The 20,171-nt window shown below is 41.0% G+C and overlaps 2 protein-coding genes across 2 annotated transcripts in view; both read left to right on the top strand.

Annotated features, from left to right (window-relative positions):
• The window catches only part of LOC135480683 (V-type proton ATPase subunit G-like), a 141,020-nt gene that overhangs the window by 81,979 nt on the left and 38,870 nt on the right, over positions 1-20,171 (top strand). The gene's annotated exons all lie outside the window — the stretch shown is intronic.
• Positions 3,211-18,760, top strand: LOC135480457 (prostaglandin G/H synthase 2-like). Its single transcript, XM_064760294.1, has 11 exons — positions 3,211-3,546; positions 8,268-8,344; positions 9,334-9,456; positions 10,097-10,240; positions 11,121-11,264; positions 12,104-12,282; positions 13,111-13,194; positions 14,501-14,750; positions 15,473-15,759; positions 16,584-16,728; positions 17,052-18,760. Exons 2-11 carry the CDS (start codon positions 8,281-8,283, stop codon positions 17,426-17,428), a joined length of 1,797 nt encoding a protein of 598 aa, XP_064616364.1. The 5' UTR covers positions 3,211-3,546; positions 8,268-8,280; the 3' UTR covers positions 17,429-18,760.

The following is a 20,171-nucleotide window of genomic DNA, read 5'->3' as shown; positions in this document are numbered from 1 at the left end:
TGTGAATGTCTGGGTCCGAGTGCAATAAAGAAAAATGACTCCAGGCCTGGCGACAATCAACCTGCTATCAACCGTCATTTGACTAGTCCCAGGTTGGCTTTCACTACAGGTCACCCACCAGACCTTCGTTATTATACCCCATATTTCCGTGTTTCCTCACAGGTTCAGTGTGTAGGATTTTAGAGCGACGCTAGAGCGACTAGGTGAATTGGGTTTGTGACGTCTTTTACCGGTACATATACCCATACAGTGAATGTATATATGAGAAAACGAGTTCACACTGTTTTCCTTTATATGGCCTGGACTTTTCCATTCTACAGTGTAAACGTGATTAAACACTCTCTATGCCAAATACAGGTTATTAGCTAACGTAAACATTGCTTGAGGTTTGCATGCCCTGTATGCACCACCACACGAAATGTACATGACTGTGCGATGCACTGTGACAGTACAGTATGTGCAACATTCTAGCTATCGTTTGCGGGCAATTATCTGGAGACCTACCAAACAACGTGTTGGGGGTGGGGTTGTCGGAGATAGGGTGAGTGCTTACTTTTGTTGCAGTATTTATACAGGCAACGCCCCCTATACCAAGACAGTTAGTGGGTCTCTGAGTGATGGTAGCATACAAGCCATTAATAAGGCGATGGAGCTACAAATAACTAATCATGGGAGATGTTGATAACGCGCTCTATGGGAAACTCGGTTTGATTGATTTAGGAGCACGGTTGAAATATCTTCCAAAACATTAGGGATAGGAAGAGAAACGAAAATTGACACTGTGTTGCTCATTGCTAGTATTGGTTGTTGAGTGACATTATGACAAGGCGCTGTGTCAATGACGGAACGCATGCCTACAGAAATGCATGCCTAGAGAAAAAGCGGATCTCCAGTTTAGTTTTTAAAAAATAGACCAAAGCTAATTTTACATTCAAAAAAGACAAAAATATAGAGAATACATTTTCGTGTCCGGTTTGAATATTTATACCTGAAATTTTATTTTCGCATTTTATAAGATTACGAAATCCTTTTGATTTCTTTAGTTTTTTAAAATTAGTTTGCAGTTGGTGACTACTTCCGTCTTAACTCGTGCCTGCTGTGGTCAGCTCGCGCGTCAAACACTGTGCTGTACCGGAACTGACAACTCCTTACACGTTGTCCACGTACATTAAAGGATTTGTGTAAACATTCTCCTCACGGCGAGCTCAACTCCTGTGTATATATTTGGTTTACCGCTACACAAATGTCTTCTCTGACCACATCGAACCCCTGCTTTAGTTAGAAACGTTTATCATATCCCCTTTCGTGTGTTGGTGTTTAGTAGATAATAATAGTTCATTACATCATTAACAATGACCCGTATGATCTTTCAAATATATCTTACAAATTTCCTGTTTTTACTGGGGGGTGGGGGTGAGTGTGTGTGTGTGTGTGTGTGTGTGAAGGGGGGGGGGGGGGGGTCATCAGCATTAAGCCCTAGCCTGTTATTATACATGTATGCTACAACTTTGATAGAAACTATAGTCATTTAACTGACAATTAACTTCTTCGCTGAGTGTCTGTGTAATGTTAGCATCCCGGTTATGAATGTTGCCTTTGGTGTCGTTTGTGGTGTCTGGTACATGTCAGTGTCGTCGTTGCGACTACATGAGTAAGTTGAACATACCAGATTGCGTACATTTTCCTTATTAGTCTTTTATGGGCTATGTGAAAGTAGATAAAGGGTAATCTCTACAAGAAGCCGACCCCTGCGGTAAGTAAATACTTTGTTATATTCACCACAAACCTGTAAATTTATTGTTAATCCTATTGGAAATGACATTTGAGGGTATCCTGTTAATGCAGTGTGTTTTTTTCTCTGGGTGCTGGAGCGCCACTCGTTCTACATGAGTGGGGTCAACGGGACAATATATATATGGACGTAGTAAGACAGTCGAATGGAATATGCGAATGTCATTGTGGCGTTACAAAAAACCTGTGTCTTTCCAAATATGGTCATTGCAATTTTTGGGAGCATTTTGCGTTCTAAATCCAAACTGGATACATCCGAGAAGTTTCCAGGAGAATGCAAGACGTCTTCAGCATTTATTGTCCTTGTATGTCGCAAAGAACAGTGTAAAACCTTTTTGAACTTTATGAAGCACCGGTACAGAGAATACACTGGAACAGATTCCACACAAGGTGGTAGCCCGAGTGACGCTGACATGTTGAGTATTTCTGCCTGCTTCCCCAACATACGCCTGATGATGTCCCAGTGTACATAATTACTTGAGGGCTTTGATTGGGTCTCTTTTTGATACGATATATCAGAGAGATAAAACGTTGATATATTTACAGTGGGTTTTGTTTTGTCTTTGTCATATAGATATCTGCCCTTCATACTGAAGACTCGTGCAAGTTGGCAAAATCCACGCCAGACTCTTCAAACAAATACTATGTACATTACCCAAAGGTCAACAAGTACGTTACTGTCAATATGTACTCAGGCGCATTCTGTTGGTCACATTCCGTGACTCCTGACACAATATTTTAAGACAATGAATAAAGGATTTTCAATGGTGACATTTCGTGACCTCTGAACCAATTGCTGAAGATATTAGCAAAAGGTCAACAAGTAAACTATTCTTCCACTACCATGACTTCCATGACTGTGGCATATCCGCTCAATGCAAAGGATTTTTTCTAGAAGATATTGATTCCTGGAAATTTCCATTAATGGACAAAGATGGTTGATATCCACATGCCAGATTCATCATGACTGTGCGCGAATGGGAAAGCAATTCTAAACTTAATATCTAGAACCTCCTGTTTCATTCAGTCTAAACATTGGCTGAAAATAGATGAATTTTACGTGCATCGGGGTCGCACAGGGATTGTAAATGGCGTGACGTAGTATGTATCCATCCAATCAGACTGGTGGTTGTGGCACGTCCGTCTGTTCAGACGCCCCGCCCACATTCCTGATGGGCCACATGGTAAGCCTTGTGCATACAAAGGCCTGCAACGGAAGCGAGAATTCCTAAAGAGCACAAATCTACAATAACATACGTGAAATCGGGACAGATGTGTACGTGTTTTTTTTTTCTCTGATCCAGTTTCAAGGCGATCTCCCTTTATAAGTTAGATGCAGCTATAAGAGTTTCTATCAAATTCAAGAAGTTTCTCTGCACCACGACTTCAATTTTGCAGGTGTGAAAACCTCATGTGTGATATTTACGCTGGATAAACACTGCATATGCAGTTTGCTGAGTTGACATTGAACTAGAGCTGTGTAAGTGTAAGTCTGGACAGAGAACAAGTCTATTTACCGCGAGCTGTATCACTTTAGCGAGCTTGGATGTGCACAGAGCTGCAATCTTCACTCGTCTTTTACGATTATCTAATTAGAACATCTTCACCTGTGTGGAATATTTGAACTCTTCAAGCAACAGACACACAACTGTCCTCATTCCACGAAACCTACGTTCTTGTCCTGTGATGTGGTTTTAGAAAAGACCACTTTACAGCACTGAAGTTTTATCTGACAACAGTTTGGATCGTTTAGAGGTAAGTGCACCTTGCATATTTAATTCTAACGGCAACCTGTGAAGACTGTCCCGCAGCGCCCAGAACTTAATTGCAAGCATGTGTTCGAACCGAGATACCGTGATTTCATTTCAATATAATTGTACTGTGACAGCAACCTGCGGATGGTCGTGGGTTTCCTCCGGGCTCTGCCTGGTTTCCTCCCTCCATAATGCTGGCTCCCGTCGTATAAGTGAAATGTTCTTGAGTACGGCGTAAAACAGCAATCAAATAAATAAATAAATTGTACTCTGAATACATTTATATCCCAACGCAGTTTGCGATATTGTGGGCATTAGCGTGCGGTACATTGATTGCATTGTAGTCAATTTAATGTAGATAGGGGCCTCCGTGGCTCAGTCGGTTAAAGCGCTAGCGCAGCGTAATGACCCAGGAGTCTCTCACCAATGCGGTCGCTGTGAGTTCAAGTCCAGCTCATGCTGGCTTCCTCTCCGGCCGTACGTGAGAAGGTCTGTCAGCAACCTGCGGATGGTCGTGGGTTTCCACCGGGCTCTGCCCGGTTTCCACCCACCATAATGCTGGCCGCCGTCGTATAAGTGAAATATTCTTGAGTACGGCGTAAAACACCAATCAAAAAAAAAAAAAAAAAAAAAATTTAATGTAGATTGTGCCTGTGATATTGTAATAGTTGGCAGAGTACCTTTGGGACGCCATGAATACTAAGTGTGAGATTTCGTTATAATGTACAGCATATAGGCTTCTGTCGTTCCTCGCATGACACCGCATTGCCTTACTGGTCGTTAAGACAGATCAGATAGCACATGTATTCCGGAGTGTGAAGATCAATATCATGAGATGGTGCGAATACTGGCCATTATGGTTGACGATTGGCATGAGAATATCTGTTACGATGCTTGCACTCAAAAAATCAATCCGTTGATTTTGACAAATTTTGTTATTATAGCACAATAGTCTGTCATATTCAACATGATACCCTGTTAGTGTAACACAATCTTTATGCTGAATTAATATAATATGTGTATATAACAGAACAGTCTGCTGCAATAACAGAATACATTCTAGCATCGCTCAGACAACAAACTTTCTGTTAAAATTAACAGATTAATAGTTGAGGGTAGAATTACGTGGTAACAGTTTGTAGTGCTCCTATTATAATATAATATTAATTCTTTGTAGTGGAGAGAGAGGAGTTTTACTTTCACTACTCTCCACAGCTACCTCCACTGACCGTCTTTTCAATTTGTTCATATGTTCGCAATTTTCCCTCAAAGGGGCCTACATATGGCAAGGCGAACTGAGGAATCCTCTCGGTTTGTCGGGCATGTTAAGCTCGGTTTACAGTCATTTAACCTCGGCTGTCAGGGTATCACTGTGTTTTTCTAACTGGATGCTGTGAAAGATAACATTGAGTCTTTAACTACCTTGTCAAATGTTAGCGAAAGGCAGTTTTATTGGTGATGAAAGTTGTACTTTGATCAAAGCTTAATTGTGTCCGTTGTTGTTTCGAGAGGCATGTGTTATTTGTTTCATTGTCTTGTATATAAGATTTATAATATATAATTTTATTGACCTTTTTCTTGAATGTGACATGAGACTTAATTCCAAAATACTGAATATTGAATAAAGTGATTCATGATACTGAATTTTGGAAAAGTGGTATTTACACTCATCGCGACTTTAAAAATGACTGTTCCCGAATATCTCATGCATAGTTAACTGTACAGTATCGCACATTTGGTGCCCTGAATATTCCACCAGCCGAAGTGCCACATCTCTGTCAGCAAGCACGTACTGGGCAATACCGCACCATTCATACATGCATGAACATACACTACATTCTAGGAAGCCATTCTGATACACGTGAAACCCGAGAGGTTGGTACCTCATATGAACGTACAAAAAGAGGCGAATGTATTGACTTGTGAGAGCGCAGAGTAGAAGATAAACAATGGGCATCTGTTGTTGTGTGTAGATCTTATCCTACCATGCACTTAATATAAAATACCCTTAGGGTGGATGTGGGAGATGGGTGTGTATATCCCATTTAAGAAAGCTGTGCTTTCTTAAATCTTACTGACATATCTTATTGTAAGACTTGAATGGAAAGGGATTACCGCCCTCTTAAGATGTGGAGGTATGGTTTCATTTCGTTAACCAATGTTAATTGTTGTACAAGAATATTTCATGTATGTATTATGTTCTGTATAACGTTTGGAGAAGCCATTACAGCTCGATATGTCCTATACATGTACCACCCTGTAAAAATGCATCAATGTATGCCTAGATATATGTTAATAACAATGACTTATGTAAGCTGTGGACGACTTAATTAGATATATAAAATTTGTACCGAAACTACCAAGTCATTGGAAACCGTTTCGTGTCACCTTCGGTTTCACTGAATCATCATATCGATTTTTATCGATGAACGATCAGTCGTCTACAGCACCTTTCTCACCGCAGCCAGCTGACCCCAGACAGTGAGGTCGCAGGCTCGGATCCAGCACTCGCTGGGTCTGCTGCGACTACAAATCAGTAGGCTTCCGAGTTCCTGGTAAACTGATTTAGTGTACTTCGGGTACTCCGCCTTCTTCCACTTATAAACCTACAACTGAGGCATAAATTAAACATCAATTAAATAAACCAATGCTGTTGGAAAAGTCCGGATAGAGATCGTTACATTTGGTTGATGTTTAATCAGGAATTGTTCACTTACATGACAGACCGGAGCGTGCAGAGTAGACCACCGACCTTTGCTAGACACCCGCCAAACTTCCTGACTTAAAGCCGAAACACGTGACCTAACTCTGACCATCATCAGTGATTACATGATTACAGGACGGGCAAATTTCGTAATGATAAAGCAGTGCTTAAGATATGGACAATACGAAACCTTCACTGACACTGACAGGTTTAAATGGTATGGCACAATTCTTTGGGGCCATTGTCATAACGGCAATAAAACACAAAATTGATCTATAGGTGGGCAGGAAGTGGAGCACGGAACACAACCTGTGGCAACGAAGTCAGTTTAAGCGGCGTTCCCCCTTTTGATCTTTTTTGTTATATTACGCCACTAATTCTGTATATCTGAGCTCGTAAAGCAGGGCTGTACCTCAAAAGACCTGTAGCGTAGTAATAGAGAATGATGTGTTTTAGACAGCTTGAACGGACTTAATGGGGGCCCTAAAACTAATTGTTATTCAATCCTGGCGGTGACGTTTTGGGGGGCAAACTGCTGACACGTAGTACGGGTACTCCGGTATCATACACACGCAAAAAACCAATACATGGTTATCCTCACATGGGCGAGGGTGGCCGACCCGTGGGAAAAGTTCCCCATTGTTTATACACGAAAATGATGCCCATCTACGCTTTCACCACCCTTTCCCCTACCAATCCCACCTCCCACTTGTTTTTCACCGTGAACATCCGATTATTTATTATTCCGAACATGGAGCTGTCAATTTCACTCACTGTCGGAGTTCAGGGTTATTTGTCGATAAAGGGGCGTGGCGTGGAAGCGTGAATTGCATTGGCTGCAGACGAATAGACAAAAAACAAACACGCCCCAGAACTGGTTTAACGGGTGAGGGTCCACTGGTGTCCACCCCCTGCCTACATGTAGGCTACTACTGGCAATTGTCAGAGTGACCCTGTCCAGTTTGAACTGTTGACTAGTCTTTTAACGCCCCCCGACACTGATCTTGCATATAGGCACACAGCATAGGTTCGTGGACTGTGTGAAGTCACAGGTAAGCAATTATCCAGGTAGTTCTTCCACGTATTGGTATCCACGTTTCTAGTTCTTTAATTCCCTTGGCTCTCTGTATCTTTGCTGTTTGTTTGTTTGTTTGTTTGTTTCCTTGCTGGTTTGATATTCCTTTGTTCAGATCTTTAATATCGCTTCAGTGTAAGTGCAATTTGCCTAAACTACATGCAGGTGAAGAAAGTATTTGATGATTGTTATTGCTTGGTTGTTGGTTTTCTTAGCTTAGATCTTTAAGTTGTCAGACAAAGCTTTCTGGGTCTGTACTTGACGAGTGCAGATAGTTAACGTTATATGTCTTTATATTAGTTTGGTAAAGATTCATATAGACTTAGTATTCTATAGTTTTTAAAAATTTGAACAAGAGATTTCACCACACTGTGCAGGGGTTTTGGCTCACTTTTGTCTTATTTTCAGTATCAGCTAACTGCATTTACCACCCCTCCACTCCCTATTGTCTTGAAAACCTGCATAGTTACACATTTATATCCATATGAGGTATCTTTTTGAGAAAAATCCCACACAATCCTAAAACCATGGTGAAGTGTTTTACATTTTGGTTGATGTGAAGGCTTTATGTCTTTATGTGAACTACTTTTGCTTGTAATGACATACGATCTACAGTGTATTTGGCTTCAAAATTTTTGAAAGCGTTTGCTTAGCGTGTGTAATCGTTGACCATTTCCACCGCCTGAATTTGTAAAGTGGAGTTTGCTGTGACGTGGTGGAAAATCTATGCCCTTGGCTTCATGTGTGAGTAGGTATGACAATGTCCTTCTTGCTCCCGGTTTCCGCCCACCATAATGCTGGCCGCCGTCGTATAAGTGAAATATTCTTGAGTACGGCGTAAAACACCAATCAAATAAATAAATAAAATCCTTCTTGCTGTGGGTTAACTCGATCACCTGTCTATTATGTCTGTGATATGTTTCGTTTGCTTCTATTCCCGCAGGTGCTCGGTCAGAATGCACCCTCTTATTTTACTGGCTACCCTGACAGTGGGGGCTCTCGCCACAGCTATTCAGGCTGGTAAGTTTGGTAGATACTATCGTATACCTTGACTGTATATTAAATGAGATGACAACACAGCATTTTGAGTAATTCGAGGCCAGTGACGTGCAATAAATTGTAACTAATATCACTGCATATGTTTTTTTACTTAATTGTGCTTAACTCATGGTGCTAAGGGGAGTGTACTATACTGCTATTTAAGCATTTACATGAACAATTAGAATAAAACCCAGGCTGAGGTAAATTGACAAGGCTGTATTTCAGGGGTTACCTGAGACCATTTTCCAGCTATCACACTGTCGTCACGGGTATGATTTACTCTCAACGCTGTAAAGACTTTTGTATTGCTATACTGGGAGCCGATATCAGGAACTTCACAAGCCTTTTTTGTATTGTGGTACTACTCCATATTCTGTCGTGACATGAGTTGGCCGTAGAACTGGTACTTAACGCCTACTGATCAGAGGCTGCGCCACTGCCAGGCGTTTGTCATGTGCCGCTGGTACGTACCGACTGCACGCTGCGCCACTGCCAGGCGTTTGTCATGTGCCGCTGGTACGTACCTACTGCACGATGCGCCATTACCAGGCGTTTGTCATGTGCCGCTGGTACGTACCGACTGCACGCTGGCCACTGCCAGGCGTTTGTCTTGTACCACTGGTAGGCACCGACCGCAGGTTTGGTAACTGGCATATGTTTATGTAGGTTATCACCGACATTTATTAGACTCTATCGATGGTGACCAAGGAGACTACAGGGTTTCACATCCTCTGTACGACTTTAAGTTTTTTTTTGCATTTATTGTCGTTTTTTAACAGACGTTTAGTCGACACTGCAGATATGTTAAGTGGAATGTTATACAATGTAATCTGTTCGTCCGTCTGTCCGTTCGTCCGCCCATCTGTTCGTTCATCCGCCCGTCTGTTCGTTCCTCCGTCTATTCGCCCGTCTATTCATCCGTCTTTTCCTCTCTTACACCTGCTATACTCCTGTTTCGTGTGTTACAGGGGGCCATGACCCATGCTGCTCGTTCCCTTGTCAAAACCAGGGCGTCTGCGTTACCATCACCTCCGACAGCTACACCTGTGACTGTAGTCAAACGGGTTTCTATGGCAACCGATGCGAGCATGGTAAGTGGTCGAAGTTTTCTGCTGTGTTTCTCTTGTTTCAGTAAGTGTCAGAAATATAGATATATATCGATACTTCATAATACCGTAATCCAACGCCTAGCGCCATTAGCACAGTGGAGCAGTTTGTGGCTGAGCTACCAAGATGTTAGTCTTTCAATCGCCTTTCATTACACAGCAGGCGTGGGTTTAGCTCCGATCCTGGCCAAGGAATTTGCTCTCACTGCTCCAAGTACCCGAAGGTAATAACACTTTGGAAAGTTCTTCGTTAACTTGCCCATAATGCTGGCCGCCATCGTATAAGTGAAACGTTCTTGACTACGGCGTAAAACACCAAACAAATAAATAAATCATTGATTTGCCAAAGGCTAGTTGTTTACCCCTGGCAATCCTTTTTTTCCACCAACAACAGTGACCACTACGGCGTAGGGGAAACATCCTAAACTTGCTTGTGCCAGTAAGCAACAGTATCAATCACTCTGGATTGGACAGCCATTTTGTAGCCGATCCATCTACACGCGTTGTAAGTAAAATCATATCGAGCATAGTATAAGAGCAAAACGTAGCGGTACACCTAATCTACAGCCGATCAGCATTCGATAAATGACTTAATACATGTATGCTTGTTCCTTTTTCCTTCCAGCCACTCTTCTCATGCAAATAAAGCTCTGGCTTAAACCGGATCCGGAAACTGTGAATGGTATTCTGACGAGGTACAAATGGTTTTGGGACACCGTGAATTACTTCCCCTTTCTTAGAGAAACCGTTATGAAGAAGGTTTACACGTGTAAGTACACCCCCCCCCCCCCCCGCGAAAAGAGTGTTTAACATGTGTTTGCCTTACACCTTGTAAACGGAGTCTACCTTCTATACTAAAGGAGGGCAAGGAATACACGTCAACGTGTAATTCTCCGTACACATGCATAGAGAATGAACGAACTAACGAATGTTTATGGGTTAGCGCCATTGCGGCAATACTGCAGGCACATTACCACGATAAACGTGAAGAAGCATTTGTTAAGGAATGTGACAAATGGCAATTGCATTCGAATTAATGGATGGTCCTTTCCAATGAAGACGTGTTCATATACATGCATGTATATATATACACCTCCTATTCATTTAATATATTTTTGTATTGATACGTAAGTCATTTTATGGTATCGTGAATTATTTAATTTATAATGCATTGTTGACGCGAATTTGAAACATGTATTTTGGGCTCATTGTACAAGTAGTCTCGACATGGACTGGCGCACTGTCCATAGAAACATATGGTGATAAAATATTTCACCATGGTAAATTCACTTGATGAAGTGCTGCGACAACCTTGTGAGACGACCGCTTCGGTGGCTTAATGGTTAGAGAGTCCGTCTCAGTGGGGAGACTTCAGAAATGGTACTTGTAGCTGCTTCGTGCCCAGCACTGAGAGGTTTAGAGCAAAGAAACGTGACTGGCTGGCCCGATGCTAAAACCAGAAGCATGTCTAACCAACCTAACCGTCCAACCCAACCGTCCAAGCCAGCCGCCTAATCACCTACATACCTACGAAAGACTGGAGCGTGGAATTTCGCTATGATCAGAGCTAGAATATATACACGTATTGTTTGTTTATTGATTATTGTACTGTGAAGTTATATCTGTAGCGTTACTTTGTTCTCGAACAGTACGATCCAATATGGTTGACAGCCCTCCAACTTACACCTCTCAACATGAATACATCACGTTCGAGGCGGCTAACAACCTGTCCTATTTCACTCGGTCACTTCCGCCAGTGCCACGGAACTGCCCAACACCAATGGGAGTAGCGGGTAAGGAGGCGCATCATTGGTTGAAATATGATAGGGTTATAACTTATTAATTTATCCAGTCTTAGTGATGTATTTTGATTTGGATATTCCTAATATTTACGAGATACATATGTATTTTGCATTTGACAGTGATATCTTCCATCTTATTTAAATTGCTTTCAAATATCTGCACAGTGTTTTTCTAAATCTCGGGAAAACCGTCTTACTCTATGTATCATCAATGAAATACGCCCTTAAAGTTAATTGTTTCCATATTCTGAAATAGGTGTGAGTTCAATACGGACCTTGTAAAGTGAATTCGAAGATTCTCCCACACGTACTTCTTGTGAGGCCTTGTGGAAAAGTTTGTTAATGACTCACCAAAGGTCGGTGGCAATCGCTGGGCTGGTTTCCTTCACCTACAATACTTACCGCCATCGATCCTAAAAGCGAAAAATTCTCGACTATGGCGTTAAACAGTGATGGAATAAGTTAATATTATGACACTGATTAAGTACTGTGTATACGTAAACGTCGCTTCTTGGACTGTGAACAAGTCTAAGCAGCATGTGTTTGTAGTTCTTCATACTCACACTGATTTTTTTTCACCTATTCACACCACCACTCACGAGGCAAGAGCGACAACCCAGCTGTCACATACTCAAGGTTTTAATGTGTAAAAAGCACAAAAAAGTCGTGCCCCAAATGAAAGGCACCTAAAACCCGTGTTGAAAATAGATTGCAATTTTTTCTCACTTTTTTCTTATCGAGGAATAATACAAAAGTAACAGGTGATTTTGACACCAATTTTTCCACTTTTAGCGGGTGAATATAAAAAGGCAATGTTCTCCTTTTTTCAGGAAAGAAGCAACTACCGGATGTCCAGTTTTTAGTGGACCAGCTTTTCACAAGGACAGAGTTTAAACCTGATCCGATGAAAACTAGCGTTTTGTTTGCATTCTTCGCCCAACATTTTACTCACCAGTTTTTCAAAACAGATTTTGCCAAGGGACCTGGTTTTACAAATGGTGGTCATGGAGTGAGTACATTGTCAACTGCAATACCTTTCAAGAGCGCGAAACAAGCATGCGCCCAAAATTCATCAGATTGCTTTCTCGTTTTCTTTAAAACAAAAAGCAACTTTCAATTTAAATTTACACCCTAGTCTTTGTTTGAAGCAACATATCATTTCCTAATCTGAAGTAGTACATAGCCTGTTTGTGAAAGTCAGTATACGTTAGGTATATATAAGAAAACTAATCATTCTAGAAGGCTAAAAAAGGCACTCCTGTACATTTGAAACATTACCACATGTTCTAATCTCAGTCCTCTTTATTAATTAGATGTACCTGTCATCATAATAGCTTTACCATCTAAACGTCGCACGCTACCATGCGCAATTTGAACTTGGACATCGGTTAAGGGACAAACTGTCAGCATATTTATAATGAAACATCTCCATAACGAAACTACCACCAATGCGGTCGCTGTGAGTTCAAGACCAGCTCATGCTGGCTTCCTCTCCGGCCGTACGTAGGAAGGTCTGCCAGCAACCTGCGGATGGTCGTGGGTTTGCGCCGGGCTCTGCCCGGTTTCCACCCACCATAATGCTGGCCGCCGTCGTATAAGTGAAATATTCTTGAGAACGGCGTAAAACACCAATCAAAAAAAAAAAAAAAAAAAAAAAAAACCATAACGAAACTACAGCATTCGGGGTCGCTGTAAATGTTAAAAACTGATAATTGAAAGGACTCAAATTTCGGATCGTTCTCATTCTGTTCTTTATTTGCCAAATTAATGCTCCTTCAGCACTTCCGGTTGCTTACATTTGTCACAGAAAGTTAATCGGAACTGTATTTTCGTTTAGGTTGATGTTTCTCATATTTACGGACATGACAAAAATGTGGAAAACCTATTGCGAAGTTTCTCCGGTGGAAAGTTGAAGTCCCAGGTAAGAGCCATAACATTTATGCTGAGCTTTAATATTGTAGAATGACGTCAAGTACGGTCGAATATGTCCTGTCAATATTCACTATGCTTGAAACATATATGAGAGGAAAAGGATTCATGATTGAGGGGAAAGTCTACAAACAAATTCGTTGTTTAAAGTGCTGCAGTCAAGGCATGAAAGCATGACACTGGTCCAGTTATATATTATGGTGTGATATAAGACCCGTTTTACAAAAACAATCTTGTCTTGCACCTGGTGTAACGTCCATGGTAACACATGGCGAAGATATACCTTACCATGTGCCTTTCGCAAAGTTGAGACACTTTTGTTAAACCAGCTGTAATTCACAGCCTCGACGTATTCATGAAAATGATAAATGCATGAAGATGGCTCATTCACAACAGTGACAATATCACGACTCATGGGATGGTCGCTATGAACTAGTGAAGTTGTCTTGAGTACGGCGTAAGCACCAATCAAATAAGTAAACACATTCATGACATGTTCAGTAAGCAGGTTTAATGGATTTGATTTATTATGTATTATTTATGTATGTCCTTCAGTGGTTGATTTTGCTAATTCTTTGTTCTTACCGCAACCGATAGGCCCTTGACCAACGACGTGGCAGGTTAGAATTGATTTATTTATTTATTTGATTTGTGTTTTACGCCGTACTCAAGAATATTTCACTTATACGACGGCGACCAGCATTATGGTAGGAGGAAACCGGGCGGAGCCCGAGGGAAACCCACGGCCATCCGCAGGTTGCCGGAGGGCCTTCCCACGTACGGCCAGAGAGGAAGCCAGCATGAGCTGGACTTGAACTCACAGCGACCGCATTGGTGAGATGCTCCTGGGCCATTACGCTGCGCTATCGCGCTAACCAACTGAGCCACGGAGGCCCCAGCTGGAATTGAAATTCAGCTCTTGCGGCTTTTGGTGGTTTAGTTTGGGCACTTCTGGTTTGCTACATCCATATACTGACTTAAATGCAGACATGAAAATAATTCTTGTGTACGACTTTTAACTCAATAAGAAAATAAACACAAGAAATTGTTAACCAAATCTATTTCATCTGTCGTGATATTTTGTAAGCTGTATGTACCTGTCTACCTGCGGTGGCGGTCCCGATGTTTTTCTCGGTTTTGCCCGCCTGTATAGTTCTGCTTTTATTGAGTTAATATCGTCTATCCAGGTTAAGGATTAATGAATGGCCGGTAATGTAGAAACAAAAAAGTGCTATAGTAACTTATATATGGCAAAATAACCCAGCTATAACATTGTAATATTCCCTCCTCACCTTCAGATGCTAAATGGTGAAGAGTTCCCGCCCTACCTGAGGGACGTGCCTGGGGTACCTGTCCGGTACAAGTCCACAGTGGCCGACATTCACAAATTCGCACTGGGTCACGAGTTCTTCGGTCTGCTTCCCGGACTGTTCCTATATGCCACCATCTGGTTACGCGAACACAATAGAGTGTGTGAAGTTTTGGCCAAGGAGCATCCAGTCTGGGATGACGAGAGATTATTTCAAACGGCAAAACTAATTGTGTTAGGTATGTCACTAGGCAAAATATTCACTACTTAGCCAAAAGCACTTTATGGTAAAATGATCATCAGTAATGCCTAGATGTGTGTAACTAGTCGTTTCTAGTGTAATATTTACACGGCAAATTGTTGTTCATTGAACTTGCTGTGGTGGTCGCTTTCTATTAACTTCACGTGTCACATGCAAGCCTTGAAAAAAAATTTAAGAAATTAGAACATATCGTACCTAGCAACCCAGCATTAGACTTCTTTGAGGGTATGTTTTATCCTCCTTACGGAAGAATGAAAGGAACGACACATTTGGTTATTGTGAGTTCAAACCCAGCTGTACACGCTGGGCGCCATCGATAAGTGAAATATCCTTGGGTACGTTGTGAAACACCAATTAAATAAATAAATAAATTAATTAAGAAATGAGAAAAATTGTTCAGAAAAAAAAACATTTGGACTCCAGATTTAGTCAAGCGACAAATTTCAGGTCCTCCCTCCGCCGAAATCCAGCTTTCTTATAATTGTGAAAGACATGCAGAAAACTCTATTGGAGAATATCAGCCTCAGTCTCATGTGTCTCATTTTTTTCACTGAGATTTAAAATTTTGTAGTCAATAAACATAATCTATGCCACAGAGGGTGAAAGAGTTCATGCGCTCTGACGTACAGAAAATGAAGATGAGTGACATATTGCATGTTAAAAGAATCCGCTGAGCAGGCCTGTATGGTTCTGTTTCAGGGGAGACCATTAAAATCGTCATAGAAGATTATGTTCAGCACCTGAGCAGTTACAATTTCCAGCTTCTCTTCAAGCCTGATCTGTTATTTGGTGAAGAATTCCAGTATCAGAACAGAATCGCAGTGGAGTTCAATCACCTGTACCACTGGCACCCTCTAATGCCCGACCGCTTCAACGTCAGCGGCAAAACGTACCAGATGAAGGATTTCATGTACCACTCGGGTCTTGTAGTCGAACACGGTACACATAGTTTCACAGACTCCTTGTCAAGGCAAATAGCTGGCCAGGTAAGCCTTAGAACATATGAAAGTCTGATCAACCTGATCTTTCAAGCAATGTTAATTACCTTCAGGCCTATACAGGAAATAGTCTGGCTCAGACTGGTAAAGCCCGAACTCTTTTATCGCTAAAGGTAAGAAAAGTCCTACTGTACCATGTGACTTAAAAAATGTTAGGCAACTATTTCTGATGACATTTACTCTAACACAAGTGTCTTAAAAAGTGTGACAAGAAATTATTTAAACTGGACAAACTACAGTGAAATTTGAAGAGCTGGAGGTTTGTGAAGGTAAAAAAATGTCATTTGTACCTGCTGAACACGGTAATACAGGTGATCAGTAAAACAGTCATAAAACATTTCTGACAAGTCACATGATACAGTAGAACGATTTTCACCTTTAGCGACACGCCCCTATTTGACTGTGCCGCCTCCAACTCTCGATCTCATGGTTGCAGTATTAAGTGAGGAGATTTGTCAGAAACTTGGTGAAGAGCGGTGATTTATTCCAGCACTCAGGCTTTCTCTCTACCCATAAACGTGCCCGATGTCTTAAGTGATAAATTTTCGAGTATGTTGTTTAACACCAATCAAATAAAAACAGCAATAAAATATATGCGAAATTTAGTATGTTTTGAAGATCCCAAGGTAACATAGTACGACACTTAGACGATTGACAAAACACAATGCTTTCACTAGACAAGACCAGATTAAACCTAGCCGTACATTCCAAATTTTTAGTCAAAATGTTTTTGTTTTCTACTCCATTTCTCCTCCTCACCCCGTAATTCAGACTGAGTATCTGAAAAATGCTGACTCCTTCACGTGTTGTAGATGACCTATCGTAACCATGGCCCCATGACTTTAGGTGTCGCTGCTGACATCATTAAACATGGGAGACAACTGCGATTTCAAGGATTCAACAACTATCGGAAGAGGTTTAACATGAAACCTTACACGACCTTTGAGGAACTCACGGGTAAGCAGGGGTTACCATTTTTCAGGGATACCATCGTTCAGGGTTGTCATCAAATCTGTCATACCTATGCTTCTAAAATCTCGCTTAAAAACAACTGGTATACTATAACTGTAATGTGTAAGTTCGGAGAAGTGTTCCAAACATGGAATCGTTTCGACTGTTATAAAATTTGTTTTCATTGTTTTAAATGAAATCCAGCTATATATGGCGCTATATTAACGACAGTTGTCTTTGGAACTTCATTTGTGCTGTTACCCTGAGTTGTCCAGTTAAAACTTGGCTGAATTTTTATATTAACGCCAGTGTGTATTTGTTTGCTATAGGAGAAAAAGAAATCGCCAAAATTTTAGAAGGCGCTTACGGTGATGTGGACGCCGTAGAGTTTTACGTGGGCCTGCTGACGGAGAAAAGACGGTACCAAGCCCTGTTTGGTGGCACCATAGTGGAGATGGGAGGACCATTCTCGGTGAAGGGCTTGATGTCAAACGCAATCTGCAGCCCTAAGTACTGGAAGCCTTCCACTTTTGGAGGTCAGACAGGGTTTGACATTGTAAACTCGGCCTCGCTATCAGGTCTGTTCTGTAACAACATTCCTGGGCAATGTCCACTCGTGTCTTTCCGTATTCCCGAAGATTCTCAAAGGCCTCCGGAAAAAGCCGACTATTGCGACGAAGATTGTGTGAAGAAACAAGAATTATAGCAAGAATTAAATTACCTGTACTGGTAATTAAAAATTCATCATGTCCCGTGCACGATGTTATAGGGTATGTATTTTGAGATATTGTGACCGAAACAAAAAGGTGTTGTCGGTGAGAGTTTTGAAGATTTCTGTCCAACTTCTTGGCGTCAGGGATACAGCTTACACACATATATAAGAAGGCAAAGCTGATGCTTTTGATTGTCGGTGTTTAAACTACTTTAGTGTTTTGTAGTTTAACTACTTTTGTGTTTTGTAGTTTAACTACATGCTCAATGAATACAGTTGTAGGGGATTCCCTCAATATCTTGTTACCGAAAAACCGTCATTTCTTCCATTCCATAATGTATGATATGGTAGTGACAAAAATATAAGTAGGCCTATATATTTTTACAGATGCATTTTGAATTACTGAGAGCTTCTGAAAGACTATTGAATGGAATTCTTGATCGGGAATATTGCAGACAATCTTCTTCATTGACGCCGTTTCTTTGTCTCAGATGGGTTGCGTAACCTCTGACGCCATTCTTGAGCCGGGAACCGGACTCCGCTCAGTGGTTAGCTGCTCGACTCTTAACCACTGGGTGTGGGTTCACTCCCGGTCGTAGGCACGGGATTTGATGTATTTCCTGGCTGTCATTGTTTGTAGGGGCCTCACTGATTACAAATTGTTGAACGTTTGTTAAACACCATTTATTTTCCACCTACATGTATATGACATGCACGTGTGTACGTGACAGATGGTAAAGTTCGTCAGCAACTTTTCAGAGGTCGGTGTTTTACCCTGGGAACTCTGGTTTCCTTCACCTGTAAACTGAAGGCCATGGTATTGAGTGTTTTCAACAATACAATCAATCATTGTACATATTTACACATAAAAATAAATGTTTTATATACAGAAAAAAAATTATTAAGTTCTGGCATGCTATTCAGTATTTCTCTCAACTTTTGTTGTAAACTCGTCCAAACACTATGCCAATTTGATTGTATATGTAGTGGTGTATAGTCATATACAATTGACATGACGTCGAATTGTCCGTCACGCGTTTTCCCGGAAGAACTGGCCATGGAGGTCGCGGTTTCGGCTTCAGTTAGTTTGACTTTGGCGTTACATTGGCCTTGAAGTTCACCGGTTTCATATTCCTCCACAAATATACTGGACTGCCATTATATAAGTCAAATGTTCCTGATTACGGTGTGCAACACCAGTCCAATTATCAAGTCTTATTCATGTGATTATAGCTTTTTAACAAGGATTACTTAAAGAAAATTCTAACACAAATTAGCATCCCTGTTATTCATGCCACTGTAATATAGTATAAACATGTAACTAATTCGTACTACTGTACATGTATTGCTGTACATTTTGTATCATATGCAATTCATTTGTACAAATGTATAGTTACGAAACATTTTGAAAATAGTGTATAATGGATACCAGTATTAAACATGTTATTTTTTAAATCTGCTACTGGTCTTTATTTTGTTAAAGGCTCATTTGTCGGTTTCTGTCATATCTAATAAACTCGTCACCATGTTTAAAGCTTTGGTATGACCCGACCTGGGTTTGATTCTAGATGTCTCGATCTCGAAGCACACGCTCCTACCACTAAGCCACCAAATTTTTAGGGATGTACAAATTTGCGCAAACACCAAAGAGAAGTCTTTTTTAGATATCCTCCATGTATTCCCGAGCGATTTTCGGATCATGTAGATTTTAGCATTAACCGGAGAAAACCGAGGCGTCGTCAACCGTTATGGTTGACCGAAGGCATCCGTCCTTTCCTCCTTGCATTGTCTACATGAATTTGTCTTTAAGAGAAAATTTCGCAATGCCACCTTGTATGTGGTGAACTTGAAATTATTTATTTATCTTAACACCTTAACACAATATAGGACCAGGTTCTTTACTACAAGGGGGCCTCCGTGGCTCAGTCGGTTAGCGCGCTAGCGCAGCGTAATAACCCAGGAGCCTCTCACCAATGCGGTCGCTGTGAGTTCAAGTCCAGCTCACCATAATGCTGGCCGCCGTCGTATAAGTGAAAATATTCTTCAGTACGGCGTAAAACACCAATCAAATAAATAAATCTTTACTACAAATAGAACAACGGAAGATCTTAAAAACATTGTCAAAATTAAAATAGGAATCTAAGCACGGGGCTCAACATTGTAAAAAGTCACGGAATAAAACAGTAGAAGGTACATCACAACCTGGTTCAACCGCAGCCCATCAAGAAATCATAGATCCCTAGCATTTCAGGGTCAAGATGGAGTAGTGCCTGGAGTAGAACCAGCATGCTGTTACGCCGAAGACGAAATTGGAAGAACTGATAGTGAGCAATTGAAACACTTTAAATGAAGTAAAATAAATCTAAAAATGATATCCCACCAACAAATCAAAAGTACAATATTGATAATAATGAAGAATTAACGTTGCCAATTATGTCAACATAACAACATTTATGTAGGTTGAGTTTGAACATGTAAGTTTGATTAATGCGTCTATACAGATTCTGTGAACATTTGTTTTCAGCAACTGAAGGTGTAGAACCGTTTGCGTCTGTTCCCTCTGCATTGAAAAACGCTGTTAGACAAGATCTGATGGCTAAAGTTCCGTGCAAGTTTGATGACCTTATTGACCTCGAAAGAGAGAATATTTTAGTCAAACGCCAGAGCCTGTTACTGGCAAAAGAAAAGCTAAATCTCAAAATTGCACTCTTGAAGCGTAAGGTGGGAAATCTTGATA

Source organism: Liolophura sinensis, chromosome 13 (genome assembly GCF_032854445.1).
Source record: "Liolophura sinensis isolate JHLJ2023 chromosome 13, CUHK_Ljap_v2, whole genome shotgun sequence".
NCBI classification, from domain to species: Eukaryota; Metazoa; Mollusca; class Polyplacophora; order Chitonida; family Chitonidae; genus Liolophura; species Liolophura sinensis.
Note: the sequence above shows the minus strand (reverse complement) of the source record. Positions and strands in the feature narration are given on the sequence as shown.

Coding starts and splice junctions, on each gene's coding strand:
- LOC135480457 (XM_064760294.1), top strand. CDS start 8,281: ATGCACCCTCTTATTTTACTGGCTACCCTGACAGTGGGGGCTCTCGCC. Junction 8,345..9,333: donor CGCCACAGCTATTCAGGCTG/GTAAGTTTGGTA, acceptor CGTGTGTTACAG/GGGGCCATGACCCATGCTGC. Junction 13,195..14,500: donor GTGGAAAGTTGAAGTCCCAG/GTAAGAGCCATA, acceptor CCTCACCTTCAG/ATGCTAAATGGTGAAGAGTT.